The sequence below is a fragment of the Squalius cephalus genome, assembly GCF_949319135.1.
Source record: "Squalius cephalus genome assembly, chromosome: 13".
Taxonomy (NCBI): domain Eukaryota; kingdom Metazoa; phylum Chordata; class Actinopteri; order Cypriniformes; family Leuciscidae; genus Squalius; species Squalius cephalus.
The window spans coordinates 17,189,038-17,202,121 of NC_137134.1; the positions used below are offsets into that span (position 1 = coordinate 17,189,038).

Genomic DNA, 13,084 nt, shown 5'->3' on the forward strand with positions numbered 1-13,084 from the left:
TAGACAGACAGATAGATAGATAGATAGATAGATAGACAGATAGAGACAGACAGACAGATAGATAGATAGATAGATAGATAGATAGATAGATAGATAGATAGATAGATAGATAGATAGATTGACAGACAGAGAGATAGATAGATAGATAGATAGATAGAGAAAGACAGACAGATAGATAGATAGATAGATAGATAGATAGATAGATAGATAGATAGATAGATAGACAGACAGACAGACAGATAGACAGATAGATAGACAAACGTATAGACAGACAGACAGATAGATAGATAGATAGATAAATAGATAGATAGATAGATAGATAGATAGACAGATAGAGACAGACAGACAGATAGATAGATAGATAGATAGATAGATAGATAGATTGACAGACAGAGAGATAGATAGATAGATAGATAGAGAAAGACAGACAGATAGATAGATAGATAGATAGATAGATAGACAGACAGACAGATAGAGACAGACAGACAGATAGATAGATAGATAGATAGATAGATAGATAGATAGATAGATAGATAGATAGATAGATAGATAGATAGATTGACAGACAGATAGATAGATAGATAGATAGATATATAGATAGATAGATAGATAGATAGATAGATAGAGAAAGATAGATAGATAGATAGATAGATAGACAGACAGACAGACAGATAAAAAGATAGATAGACAGACAGACAGACAGACAGACAGATAGATAGACAAACGTATAGACAGACAGATAGATAGATAGATAGATAGATAGACAGATAGAGACAGACAGACAGATAGATAGATAGATAGATAGATAGATAGATAGATAGATAGATAGATAGATTGACAGACAGAGAGATAGATAGATAGATAGATAGATAGAGAAAGACAGACAGATAGATAGATAGATAGATAGATAGATAGATAGATAGATAGATAGATAGATAGATAGATAGATAGACAGACAGACAGACAGATAGAGACAGACAGACAGATAGATAGATAGATAGATAGATAGATAGATAGATAGATAGATAGATTGACAGACAGATAGATAGATAGATAGATAGATAGATATATAGATAGATAGATAGATAGATAGAGAAAGACAGACAGACAGATAGATAGATAGATAGATAGATAGATAGACAGACAGACAGACAGACAGACAGATAGGTGGAGTAAACAGCAAACTGTTGATGAACCCGTTTCAGTTATATTACCTTCCAAACGTAGAGAGTTTTATCATGATCATTATCGTTGGTTCAGCCCACACCCTGAACCTGCAAGCTGACAGTGATTGTGCCAAAAGATAAGCAGATGTAAATATATTTCCCCTCACCTTAAGAGCAGGCAGAGTGCCTTTCAGCTAGCATTTGTAACAAGAAACGTTTGCCCCAGCTTCTCGTGTTTATTTCATTACACCTAAGGCGTTTTATACCCTCCCTCCCTGCATCGAGTGTGCGGCGTCAAAACCATCCTTAGGCGAATGGGACGTCTCTTCTACCTGCTCAGCGCCTCTATGAAGGGCTTACATTTGACTTAATATATCCCCAACTGTACCAGTCCTGTTTGATTCCCTTTCATAGCAGTCCGAGGTGACCAGGGACGAGCAGACTGAGACTCTCCTGGCTTTACATGGCTCAGTCAGGAAGAACAATCCTCGGAGAAACAAGTGATGAGCTCACTGATATGCAACATTATGATGCGCTAAAGAGAATAAAGTTTGGACGGATCACCACTGCGAATGATTTAGCATTTAAATACTTCCAAACCACCTAAACAAAAGTAAAACACACTGAGTAAATATTATCACGAGTGACCAGGTGGACATTGGCCATGAGCAGAGCTTCAGGGGCTGGTTTAGATGAAACAGTGGTGTTTGGAGGTCAGCGGAGTTCACGCACCGCCCCATTTCCTGATTGGTGCGAATCTGGAAGAAGTTAATGATGAATAAAGATGAAATTTTGACATGCTTGGCTGACTATATGATTACAGCATGCTGTAAACCCAAAGGGAGGGGGCGTTCAGATACATTTCGCCCTTTGAAACTACACACTTTGCTCCAAAAGACTCATAAACTTTTGCAAATACACATTACTGTCCTGAATCACCCTGCTTTTGAACAATATTTGTTTCTGATTAGCTTCCAACAGGAAGTCATTCATTACACTGACATTGGCCTGCTAGGAACATCAATGGATTCATCATTTGCCTTTCAGATTTGGCATTATGATTTAATTGCTCATTGACTAAACAATTAGAGGTGAAATTCCATATCCTTGTACATCTTCATTTGCAGTATGCATACTAACAAATTGTAATCAATATGCCATTACTGTAGTGAGCTTGCATACTATATGGCAAATACAGATTGGCTATATTTGTGCATCCATGCCAGTATACAAATGAACCTCACGAGGGCTTTGGGGGGTTGCCGGCATGAATTTCTCGTGGAATGATCTTTTTTCACTTAGAAAATCCTTTCTAATTAAGAAGAGTCCCAGCATATCACAGGGCGAGGGGTGGTGCTGGGGGTGTCTGCGAGTGGATATGTGGGGTCGTCTAGCATGAGCGCTAGTCAAATGAACAATGTATTCCTCAGGACCTAAGGGTTTAGAGGCAGGCTACATCCCGGCCCTAGTGCACACTAAGGCTGTTTCATGAAAAAAAAAAGAGAGAAAAAGTTGATAATTAGTCCCACAGTGGCTAAATGTTGAGATAGAAAATAAGAGTGCTTACCATGCGATGCTTCAACCTGACTAGATAACTGCTGCTTGTACGTTTTTTCTGCGTTTTTCAGTCTCTGTCAGCAGGGCATGATTAAGCGTTTCTCGTTGCGGATAAATTAAACAAACATGTTAATTCTCTCCTCGCAACCGGCCTCTCTTTTGCTCGGGGCGAAAGAGATCAAGCCATTGTCATCGATCAGTCGACTCTTTTAACCCCTCCCCATGCTTCGGTTTTAATGTTCAAACATGGCCACAATAATAAGCAATTATAATTGGACTTTTTTGGTAATGTCTATAATCAGTCTGAGAAAGACAGAGCGCAGCTCCCTTGCAGAAATATGGACCAAGAAAACAGTAACTTTAGAAGTTCAATGAATCGGTTCATTCAGTTTAAAAAAAGGTTTCTGAATTTAGAGATATTTAGAGAGAGAGAGAGAGAAATTCCATGAGAGATGGTCACACTTGAATTGAGCTCCTGATAAATTATGATAAAATAAGAATAATTTTACCAAAAAAAATGAAAGAAAAGTAGATTTAACAATAAACAACGTCTAGACAAAGTTTTTGTTGAATCGGGACAGATTTTATTTATTTATTTTATTTTATTTTATTTTTGTAACACCTGAATCTGAGGAAAGTTCAAGAGAAGATCATCACAGGATTACCCTCTACAGAAGAGGATATTCATAATGAAAAGGATAAAGCAACATAAACAACATAACAACTAAGAGGAAAACTTACAAGAAAAAAGAGAGGTAAAGACATTTTGAACAGACAGTGCCATTTCATATCTCTCTGAGTTTTTGCGTAGAAGAACAGCACAAAGAGACATTTTGGACAGAACTGAAAACTTGAACTTTAAAGAAATATTTTTTCCCCTCACAAAATCAGTGAAAGTCATATTTTGCCTGCTTTTTTGGCTTTTTTTATTAATTTTTATCCCTTTATATCGTCACTGAGAGAAAATAAACAAAAAACTGGCAGTTATTTCAGTTGATGATTGTTTACATTCAAAATCAACTATGACCAGTGCATCCTCCTGGCCCCGCCCCCAGAAGAGTTCATCCTGGCCCCGCCCCCAGAAGAGTTCTGAACACTCCAGCCACAGCGCCAGGCCTAAACTACCCCCATATGTGGAGGCCATCCCACTGCACTATCCTAAAGATGTCACAAATGAATCAGCACGGAAAGTCTACAAAAACAAAAGACTGACAGACAACCCAGAATCACTTTTTGCAGACCTACATAAAGATGGCAGCATAAGTAACCTGATATTCTATACCAACAAGCCCTATGCATGGCACAAGGCCATCATTGCACACTATCCCTCTGCTGAGAGAAAAGGCATATGCGGGGGTTTCCAGCTAAAAATTAGAAATGAGGAAGACACAACAACCACCAATGTAAATATCTACAAAACAACGGGTATAGTGATGGTAAAAAGCATCAATGGGCTCTTCGAACAAGACTTCCTTTGCATCAAAGACAGAGCACAGAAAGAGACCACTACCATCGACCAACTAATCACTCCTGAGGACTCAGTCTCCCACACAGATGAGGATCAGACAGAACACAGAGACCAATCGAGCACAGAACAGACCACAGACCCCCATCCACACTGCTATTGCACTGACATGAGGGAGAGATTCACAGAGCTAGAGGGAGAAATGGTCCAGCTCAAGGAGATGATCTTCTCCCTGCAAACAGTTCAGACAACAGACCAGACCAGCAACAGCCCCACAGCCAAGCACAGAGAAGGAGACAGCCTCAGGAGAGAGCTGTCTACACTGCAGACCGAGGTGACGGAGCTCCAGCAGGAGAGAGAGGGCTTCAGGGCTCAGCTGGAGACACTGGAAACACAGTTCTTACAACAGACTGAGTTACACAAGGCACAACTAACAGCAATGAGGATAGAAATAAGTGAACTGAGGCAGAACAGAGGAGCACAGCACAGCGAGTCCAGCTCATCAGAGGAACCGGTGGAGCAGGACACTCTTCACAACTCTCAAACAACAGAGATCCAGCACAGCCAGAGTCCTCCTCTCCCATCAGACCCTTTTCTCACCTCACAACCAGCCTCACACTCAGACGACCCCTCCACACCAGCAGAAGGGACACTACGACCAGAAGTTGCTCTATTAATAGATTCAAACGGGAAATTTATTGATGAAAAGAAGCTTTTTCCCAAACACAGAGTGGCCAAACTCTGGTGTCCGAACACTCAGAGCGCACTCAAATGGCTAAGTGTTGACAAACTGGGATCCCCAAGCCATGTAATAATCCACACCGGCACCAACGATCTGAGAGCCAAACAGGAGAGAGTGGCTACATCACTACAAACAGTGATTGAAAAGGCCTCAACCACTTTCCCAAATGCTAAAATTATCATCTCCACACTGCTGCCCCGAAAAGACTTCCACCCTGACACTATCCAGCGGGTGAATGCCCACCTCTCCCGCTCCTGTGCACTTAAACCAAATGTGCACCTGGCACACCACACCGCCCTGGACCCCTCATGCCTCTACGACCATGTCCATCTATACAAGACAGCTGTTCCTGTCTTCGCCAGGACCCTGAAAGATGTGGCCCTGAGTCGGAACCACAACAGCACCAGGAGCAACAGAGTCCAACAACCTCCACCCAGACCTTTAAGAAAACACAGTGTACCCCCAGAGAGACTTCCGTCAAGACAACAACACTCTCACATGCTGAGACCATCCCAACCAGCACTTGAGCATCTCCTCCCAGCCTTCACACCCTCACATCCAGCACATCAGGCCAGGCCAAAGCCACTCCTGCCAACCCCCTGCCCTCCTCATACCCCGCAGGCCCCGGGCAGACACAGCTACGCTCAGATAGTGAGCAGAACACCCACAGCAGCACCAGTGCAAGCCACATCAACAGAGCTAAGAGACATCCGTCAGATGCTCAACCTCATCTGCTCACACCTACTGTCATAGGTCAAAACTTAACACCAAAACTAAGACCCCATGGACAAAAAAGCTTTTATTATTGCATGTTGGAATATTCAAGGCCTGAGATCATCTACCTTTGGCCTCAAAAGCAGAAACCAAGATTTCAATTCAGAAATAAAAAATTCAGACATCATCATCCTGCAGGAGACATGGAGCAGAGGAGACGGACCCACCGGCTGCCCCAAAGGCTACAGAGAACTCATCATCCCATCCATTAAACTGCCTGGAGTGACACAAGGAAGAGATTCGGGAGGTATGCTTATTTGGTACAAATCAAATCTTGCCCATGCCATCAAAGTAACTAAAACAGGACAATTCTACACATGGTTAGAAATTAATAAGACAGTCACCGCAACAGAGAAAAACACCTTCCTGTGTGCCACTTATATCCCTCCAGCAGAGTCTCCCTATTTTAATGAAGACAGTTTCTCCATTCTTGAAGTAGACATTAATTACTTCCAGTCACAGGGAAGTGTGCTGCTCTGTGGAGACCTGAATGCCAGAACAGGTGAAGAACTGGACACACTTAACTCTCAGGGGGACAAACACCTGCCTGGAGGAGACGTCCTCCCCACACCTATACACACACAGAGACACAATTATGATAAAACAACAAACAAAAGCGGAACACATCTTCTTCATCTGTGTCGCACACTTGGTCTGTTCATAGTCAACGGCAGGCTTCGAGGAGATTCCTACGGTAGATACACCTACAGCTCATCCTTCGGTAACAGTACAGTAGACTATTTTCTGACAGACCTTAACCCAAACTCCCTCAGAGCGTTCACAGTCAGCCCACTAAACCCTCTATCAGACCACAGTAAAATAACCCTCTACTTAAACAGAGCAATGCCCAACCAAGAAGCATCTAAACAAACCCAGCTCCGCTCACTTAGAAACATGTATAAATGGAAACAAAACAGTAAAGATACATATCTAAGTACAATTAAACAACCGAAAATTCAAGCCCTATTAGATCAATTCCTTGCCACTCCTTTCCCGCACAATAGTGAAGGTACAAACCTAGCAGTAGACAAGCTGAACAGAATATTTGAGGTATCAGCAACATTATCCAACTTGAAAACCACAAAAAGAAAACCAAAAAGACCACATGCCACTGAGAAATGGTTTGACAACGACTGTAAAAAACTTAGGAAAGAATTAAGAGTCCTATCAAACCAGAAACACAGAGATGCTGACAATGAGAACATCCGTCATCTCTATTACGAAAAACTTAAGCAATATAGGAATACTTTAAGAAAGAAAAAAGAACAAAACACAAAAAGTCAGCTCAGGGAAATTGAAGAATCCTTAGAATCCGACCACTTCTGGAAACATTGGAAGACACTAAACAAAACTTACCATCAAGAACTAGCCATCCAGAATGGAGATGTTTGGATAAACCACTTCTCCAACCTCTTTAGTGATATAAACAAAAATCAGGAACAAAATGCCCTGTATGACAAACTAAGGGTTTTAGAATCAACCATCAAAGACTACCAGAACCCCTTAGACTCTCCAATAACACTAGCTGAACTATTAGACAAGATACAAACCCTGAAATTCCAAAAAGCCTGTGGTGTCGATGGCATCTTAAATGAAATGATTAAATACACAGACCACAAATTCAAATTAGCCATTCTCAAGCTCTTCAACATCATCCTGAGTTTAGGTATATTCCCCAACATCTGGAACAAAGGTCTTATTACCCCAATCCATAAAAACGGAGACAGATTTGACCCTAATAACTACCGTGGTATATGTGTAAACAGCAACCTAGGCAAACTCTTCGGCAACATCCTAAACGGCAGACTAGCACATTTCCTCAGAGACAGAAATGTCCTGAGCAAATGTCAAATTGGCTTCCAACCAAAATATCGCACATCAGACCATATATACACTCTCCATACCTTAATCGACAAGCAAATCAACCAAAACAAAAGTAAAATTTTCTCATGCTTTGTTGACTTCAAAAAAGCTTTTGACTCCATTTGGCATGAAGGTCTTTTCCTTCAATTAATCCAGTGCGGCATCGGAGGAAAAACATATGACATCATCAAATCAATGTACACAAACAACAAATTTGCAGTTAAAATTGGTAATAACCACACAGAATTCCTCCCTCAGAGTCGTGGAGTGAGACAGGGCTGCAGCTTAAGTCCCACGCTGTTCAATATCTACATAAACGAGCTAGCGAGAGCTCTGGGTCAGTCTGCGGCACCTGGCCTTACTCTACTGGACACTGAGGTCAAGTGCCTTCTGTTTGCTGATGATCTGGTGCTGCTGTCTCCCACTAGAGAGGGTCTACAGCAGCATCTAGACATCCTGCACACCTTCTGTCAGTCATGGGCCCTGGCAGTTAACCCCAAAAAGACAAAAATAATGATTTTCCGAAAAAGACCCAGCCGCCAAGACCAACATCATAGTTTTACGTTGGACAACATGCTCCTCGAACACACGCAGGACTACACTTACCTTGGCATAAATATTAGCAACACAGGAAATTTTAAAAAAGCTGTTAACGACTTGAGAGACAAGGCACGGAGAGCTTTTTACGCTATTAAGAGAAATATCCAAATTGACATCCCAATCAGAATCTGGCTAAAAATAATCAAGACAGTAATCGAGCCCATCGCGCTGTACGGGTGTGAAGTCTGGGGTCCACTCACAGACCAAGAGTTCACCAAATGGGACAAACACCCAATAGAGACTCTGCAGACCGAGCTGTGCAAAATCTTGCTTCGAGTTCAGCGCAAAACCCCAAACAATGCCTGTAGAGCAGAATTAGGATTATACCCCCTTGTGATAACCATTCAAAAAAGAGCCATTAAATTCCATGCCCACTTAAAAAATAGCGATGAACAGACCCTCCATCACAAAGCCCTGACCCACCAAGAGCTGAAGCCAGAGAGAAACGCCCTCGGCCGACTGGTCTCAGAGCTGACGTCACAAACTGACAATAAAAACATAGCCAGACCAAACCAAATCATTAAAACACAAAAAGAAAAATACCTCAAACATTGGACAGACGCAACAGACAAACAGAGTAAACTGGAATGCTATTTGGCCCTAAACAGAAGATATGAATTGGCAGGATACCTGAGTGAAGTGAGCGACCCTAAACTGAGGAGAGTCCTGAGCATGTACAGACTCAGTGAACACAGTCTGAGCATAGAGACGGGCAGACACAGGCAGAGCTGGCTGCCGAGGGAAGAGCGACTGTGCCCTCACTGCTCAGAGAATCAAGTGGAAACAGAGCTACACTTCTTGACTTCCTGCCCCAATTATACAAACATTAGAGACACTTTCTATCCCCTTTTCACAACCCACCAGAAAGACTTCCATCAGAAATCAAATATGGACAAGCTCCCACTCCTGCTTGGAGAAAGCCCAGCGAGCTCAGCCCTGGCGGCCCGGTACGTGAGGTCCTGTCACGACCAAAGAGCCTCCAGCAGGACAGAGCTACCAACTGTATAAATATTAGAAGATTAGACATTTTAGTGCTATGTTTATTTTCATGTCATTTCTATTTTCTTTTTATTATTATTTATTTATTTACTTTTATTGTATTATTTATTGTTATGAATGCTTTGGCAATGTAAAGATTTCTTTCACCATGCCAATAAAGCTATTTGAATCTTGAATCTTTTGAATCTTGAGAGAGAACAACAGACAGACAGACAGATAGATAGACAGACAGACAGACAGACAGATAGATAGATAGATAGATAGATAGATAGATAGATAGATAGATAGATAGATAGACAGACAGATAGATAGATAGATGATAGACAGACAGAGAGACAGACAGATAGATAGATAGATAGATAGATAGATAGATAGATAGATAGATAGATAGATAGACAGAACAACAGATAGACAGAGAGACAGAGATAGACAGACAGACAGAGACAGAACAACAGACAGACTGATAGATAGATAGATAGATAGATAGATAGATAGATAGATAGATAGATAGATAGATGATAGACAGATAGATAAATGATAGACAGATAGACAGATAGACAGATAGATAGATAGATAGATAGATAGATAGATAAATAGATAGATGATAGACAGACAGATAAATGATAGACAGATAGATAGATAGATAGATAGATAGATAGATAGATAGATAGATAGATAGATAGATAGATAGATAGATAGATAGATAGATAGATAGATAGATGATAGATAGACAGACAGATAGATAGATAGATAGATAGACAGAACAACAGATAGATAGATAGATAGAACAACAGACAGACAGAGAGATAGACAGAAAGACAGAGATAGAGACAGAACAACAGACAGACTGATAGAGAGATAGATAGATAGATAGATAGATAGATAGATAGATAGATAGATGATAGACAGACAGATAAATGATAGACAGATAGATATATAGATAGATGATAGACAGACAGATAAATGATAGACAGATAGATAGATAGATAGATAGATAGATAGATAGATAGATAGATAGATAGATAGATAGATAGACTTCATTGTTTGTTTACTTCTTTCCACAAGGGTTAAATTGTCTGGAGCTGGAGAATTGTAATTGGTCATCTTTAGTTAACCCCTCCCCCTCCCGTGTCCTGATTGTGCCTGCTGGTGTCACCCAGGGGTCAAACATCCTCACCAGCGCCATGGAGGACTCACAGCTTGTTCTACAGACCTCATTACATTGCTGCTGCTACAGTCACTTCCCCCTTCTCCCCCCCCACCTCTTTTTTTTGTCGGCCAAGGCAGTCTCGATTATTTTTAGGGAAAAAGAGAGCAGGCAGAGAAGTGTCAGCTGGCTCATTAGATACGGCTGGGTGGGTCCGAGTGCTTTCACAATCGTTCGGACCCCAGCAGTCTCCATTAGGAGGGACTAGAGTGGGATGACCACGCTCCCGTTCAACCCCAGGTCAAAGGGATAAATAAAAGATCACATGAGGTGGCCCCTCAAAACCTGATTAAATAGAGCCACACGCCAGGGATTCATTAGCAGCTCCCGCCACCACAGATCATCTGAAACACAAGAACACATGCAGCTCATCTCAACACGTTAGCACACCATAAATTAAAGACATGACAAGGAAAATGTCCATATTTAGAGCATAAAAAGTCTGATGGAAAAACTAAGAGTACATAAGCAGCATTATATATAAGGGGCTTATTTCAAAAACATAAAAAAATCTTAATTATTCCAAACTTTTGACTGGATTGCTTTCACAAATGGCTTTGTAGCCTTTGTTTCTGAACCTGGTGCGTTTTCCTTGTGAAAACGAACCGTACCAAGAAGAAAGTGAAACAAATTAAGTCCCTGTTATGGAACAAATCAGCCGATCTACCGGTGTAAAAACGCCCTTAAGTAACTATACAATGGTCTTTATCTCATCTTTTTTTCAGACGTCAAGAACCTGGAGAACTTCCACCTGGTGGAGAGCGTCCAGGAACAGGTCAACGCCGCGCTGCTGGACTACGTCATGTGCAACTATCCACAGCAGACGGACAAGTTCGGCCAGCTTCTGCTGCGGCTGCCAGAGATCCGGGCCATCAGTCTGCAGGCTGAAGAGTATCTGTACTACAAACACCTGAACGGTGACGTGCCCTGCAACAATCTACTCATAGAGATGCTGCACGCCAAACGTGCCTGAGGACCTTCTCGTCTCGACACATCGCGCACTGCTCCCAGCTCCACCTCAGCCCAGTGTCATCACCAGACATAGCCTTCGAAAGACCAGATGCGCATGGGTTTGCGGTGGGACGGACGCTTTGGATCTTACGGAGAGGGCACGGTAATACCTGAAAGGGGTTTGGCTCGAAGGGCAGATGCATTTCTGATAAAGAAATGAAATGAAGTGTTATAATGACCTCTAGACTGCGGGTTGTCGAACCATGACTGTCAGTCGATATTTGTTCTGTGTGCAGCTGATCGAAACGTCCACTTTACACTCAGACTCAAGGTGGAGGGTTTTGGATTACTAGGAAGGAACTGGGCTCTCTTTTAAGACTGGTTTGCCAGCACTGACCCAAAGTTTCCATTAGGACTGGCCATGTGGCCCTCCTCTGTCTGTTTTAAGGCACACAAGCTGGGCTAGAGCCAGTAGGCGGAGGGAAGACGGACAACCAGCCGTTGCCTGCGCAAACCACAAAGACTTTATTCCAACCCCTCACCAAAAAAAAAAAAAAAACGACGCAACGCATTTCTTTTTTTCAAATTGGCAGTCGTTTCTTCTTCTTTGTCACTTTGAGGCTGCTTTTTGCCAATGTTTTCTCTCCAAAAGTGGAAAAATGGTGAATGTCACAAATCCTGTCGAGAACATGTCCGGGTTTTATTTCATCTCAAAATCATAAGAAAGAAATGAGAAATTATATTTTGCTTAAAGAAAACGATGTCTAATATTTGGATTTGAGTTATTTAAATTGTACAGTAAATGAAGTAATGAATAAAATGTAAGTAATTCATAATAAAAAATCATTTTGGAGGTACATGTGCTGAATTTTCATGACATAATTATTAAAAAGTAAATGATTCATAATAAAGCAGAATTTCGAGAGTTAAAATGCTAAATTGTCATGAAAATATTATTATTATTATATTATTATTATTAATTTTATTAAAATAATTGATACATTTTTTTAGGTAAATTATATTAAATAAATAAATTAAATAGCTCATTCATAATAAAACAGAATTTTGGGGGGTAAAAATGCTAAATAATAATTCATAAATATTAACTATTTTATTAATTTAATTAATGCAAAAATGATAATACAAAAATAATTTCTCATTTTTTATTCTTTGATTTGATTTGGGAAAAAAAATGCTTAAAACATTTACCTCACAACACACCTTTTTTTTTGTAACATTTTGCAGTTTGTTCATCAACAAATGTGAATGTAAATAAAGTGCAGTCTCAGAGCCAGGATGAAGAAACGCCGCCTCCGTCAACACAAGACCAAAGCCTGCAGAGAACAAAAAAGAAAGAAAGAAAGAAAGAAAAAAAAAACAACCTTAACTATCAGTATTAATAATTTGTGATGTCACAGTCATGTGAGTCTTGCCTTATTTCATTTCCATGCTAGCTAACCGTGCTGATGTGAATTACGATATGTAAAATAAAAAGTACATATATATATAAAGTATTAATGTTATACAATTGAAAAGAAATGAGGTGTTTACATTCATGTGGGAGATAACTGTGATGCGTTCAATTGCAAAGCAATGATTTCATATAAAAACGAACGTTCAGCAAAGATTATATTCCTCTTGTTTGCTTTCTTAGGTGTGTACAGTTTTCATCTTTCTTGACCAGTACTTAATTATGTCGTGAGACACTAAATCAGAGAGGAATCTCACTTAATACTGAGTTTTTACTTCTTTTTTTTAAT

The 13,084-nt window shown here is 40.6% G+C and overlaps 1 protein-coding gene across 2 annotated transcripts in view; it reads left to right on the forward strand.

Moving 5' to 3' along the window:
- nr5a2 (nuclear receptor subfamily 5, group A, member 2) overlaps nt 1-12,194 on the forward strand; it is a 64,937-nt gene extending 52,743 nt beyond the window's left edge. For both annotated transcript variants that reach the window (XM_079891561.1, XM_079891560.1), the window contains exon 7: nt 11,099-12,194. In XM_079891561.1, coding sequence (XP_079747687.1) covers nt 11,099-11,346 — 248 coding nt within the window. In that variant the 3' untranslated portion in view covers nt 11,347-12,194. The remainder of the gene's footprint in view (nt 1-11,098) is intronic.
- Nucleotides 12,195-13,084: the final 890 nt, after the last annotated feature.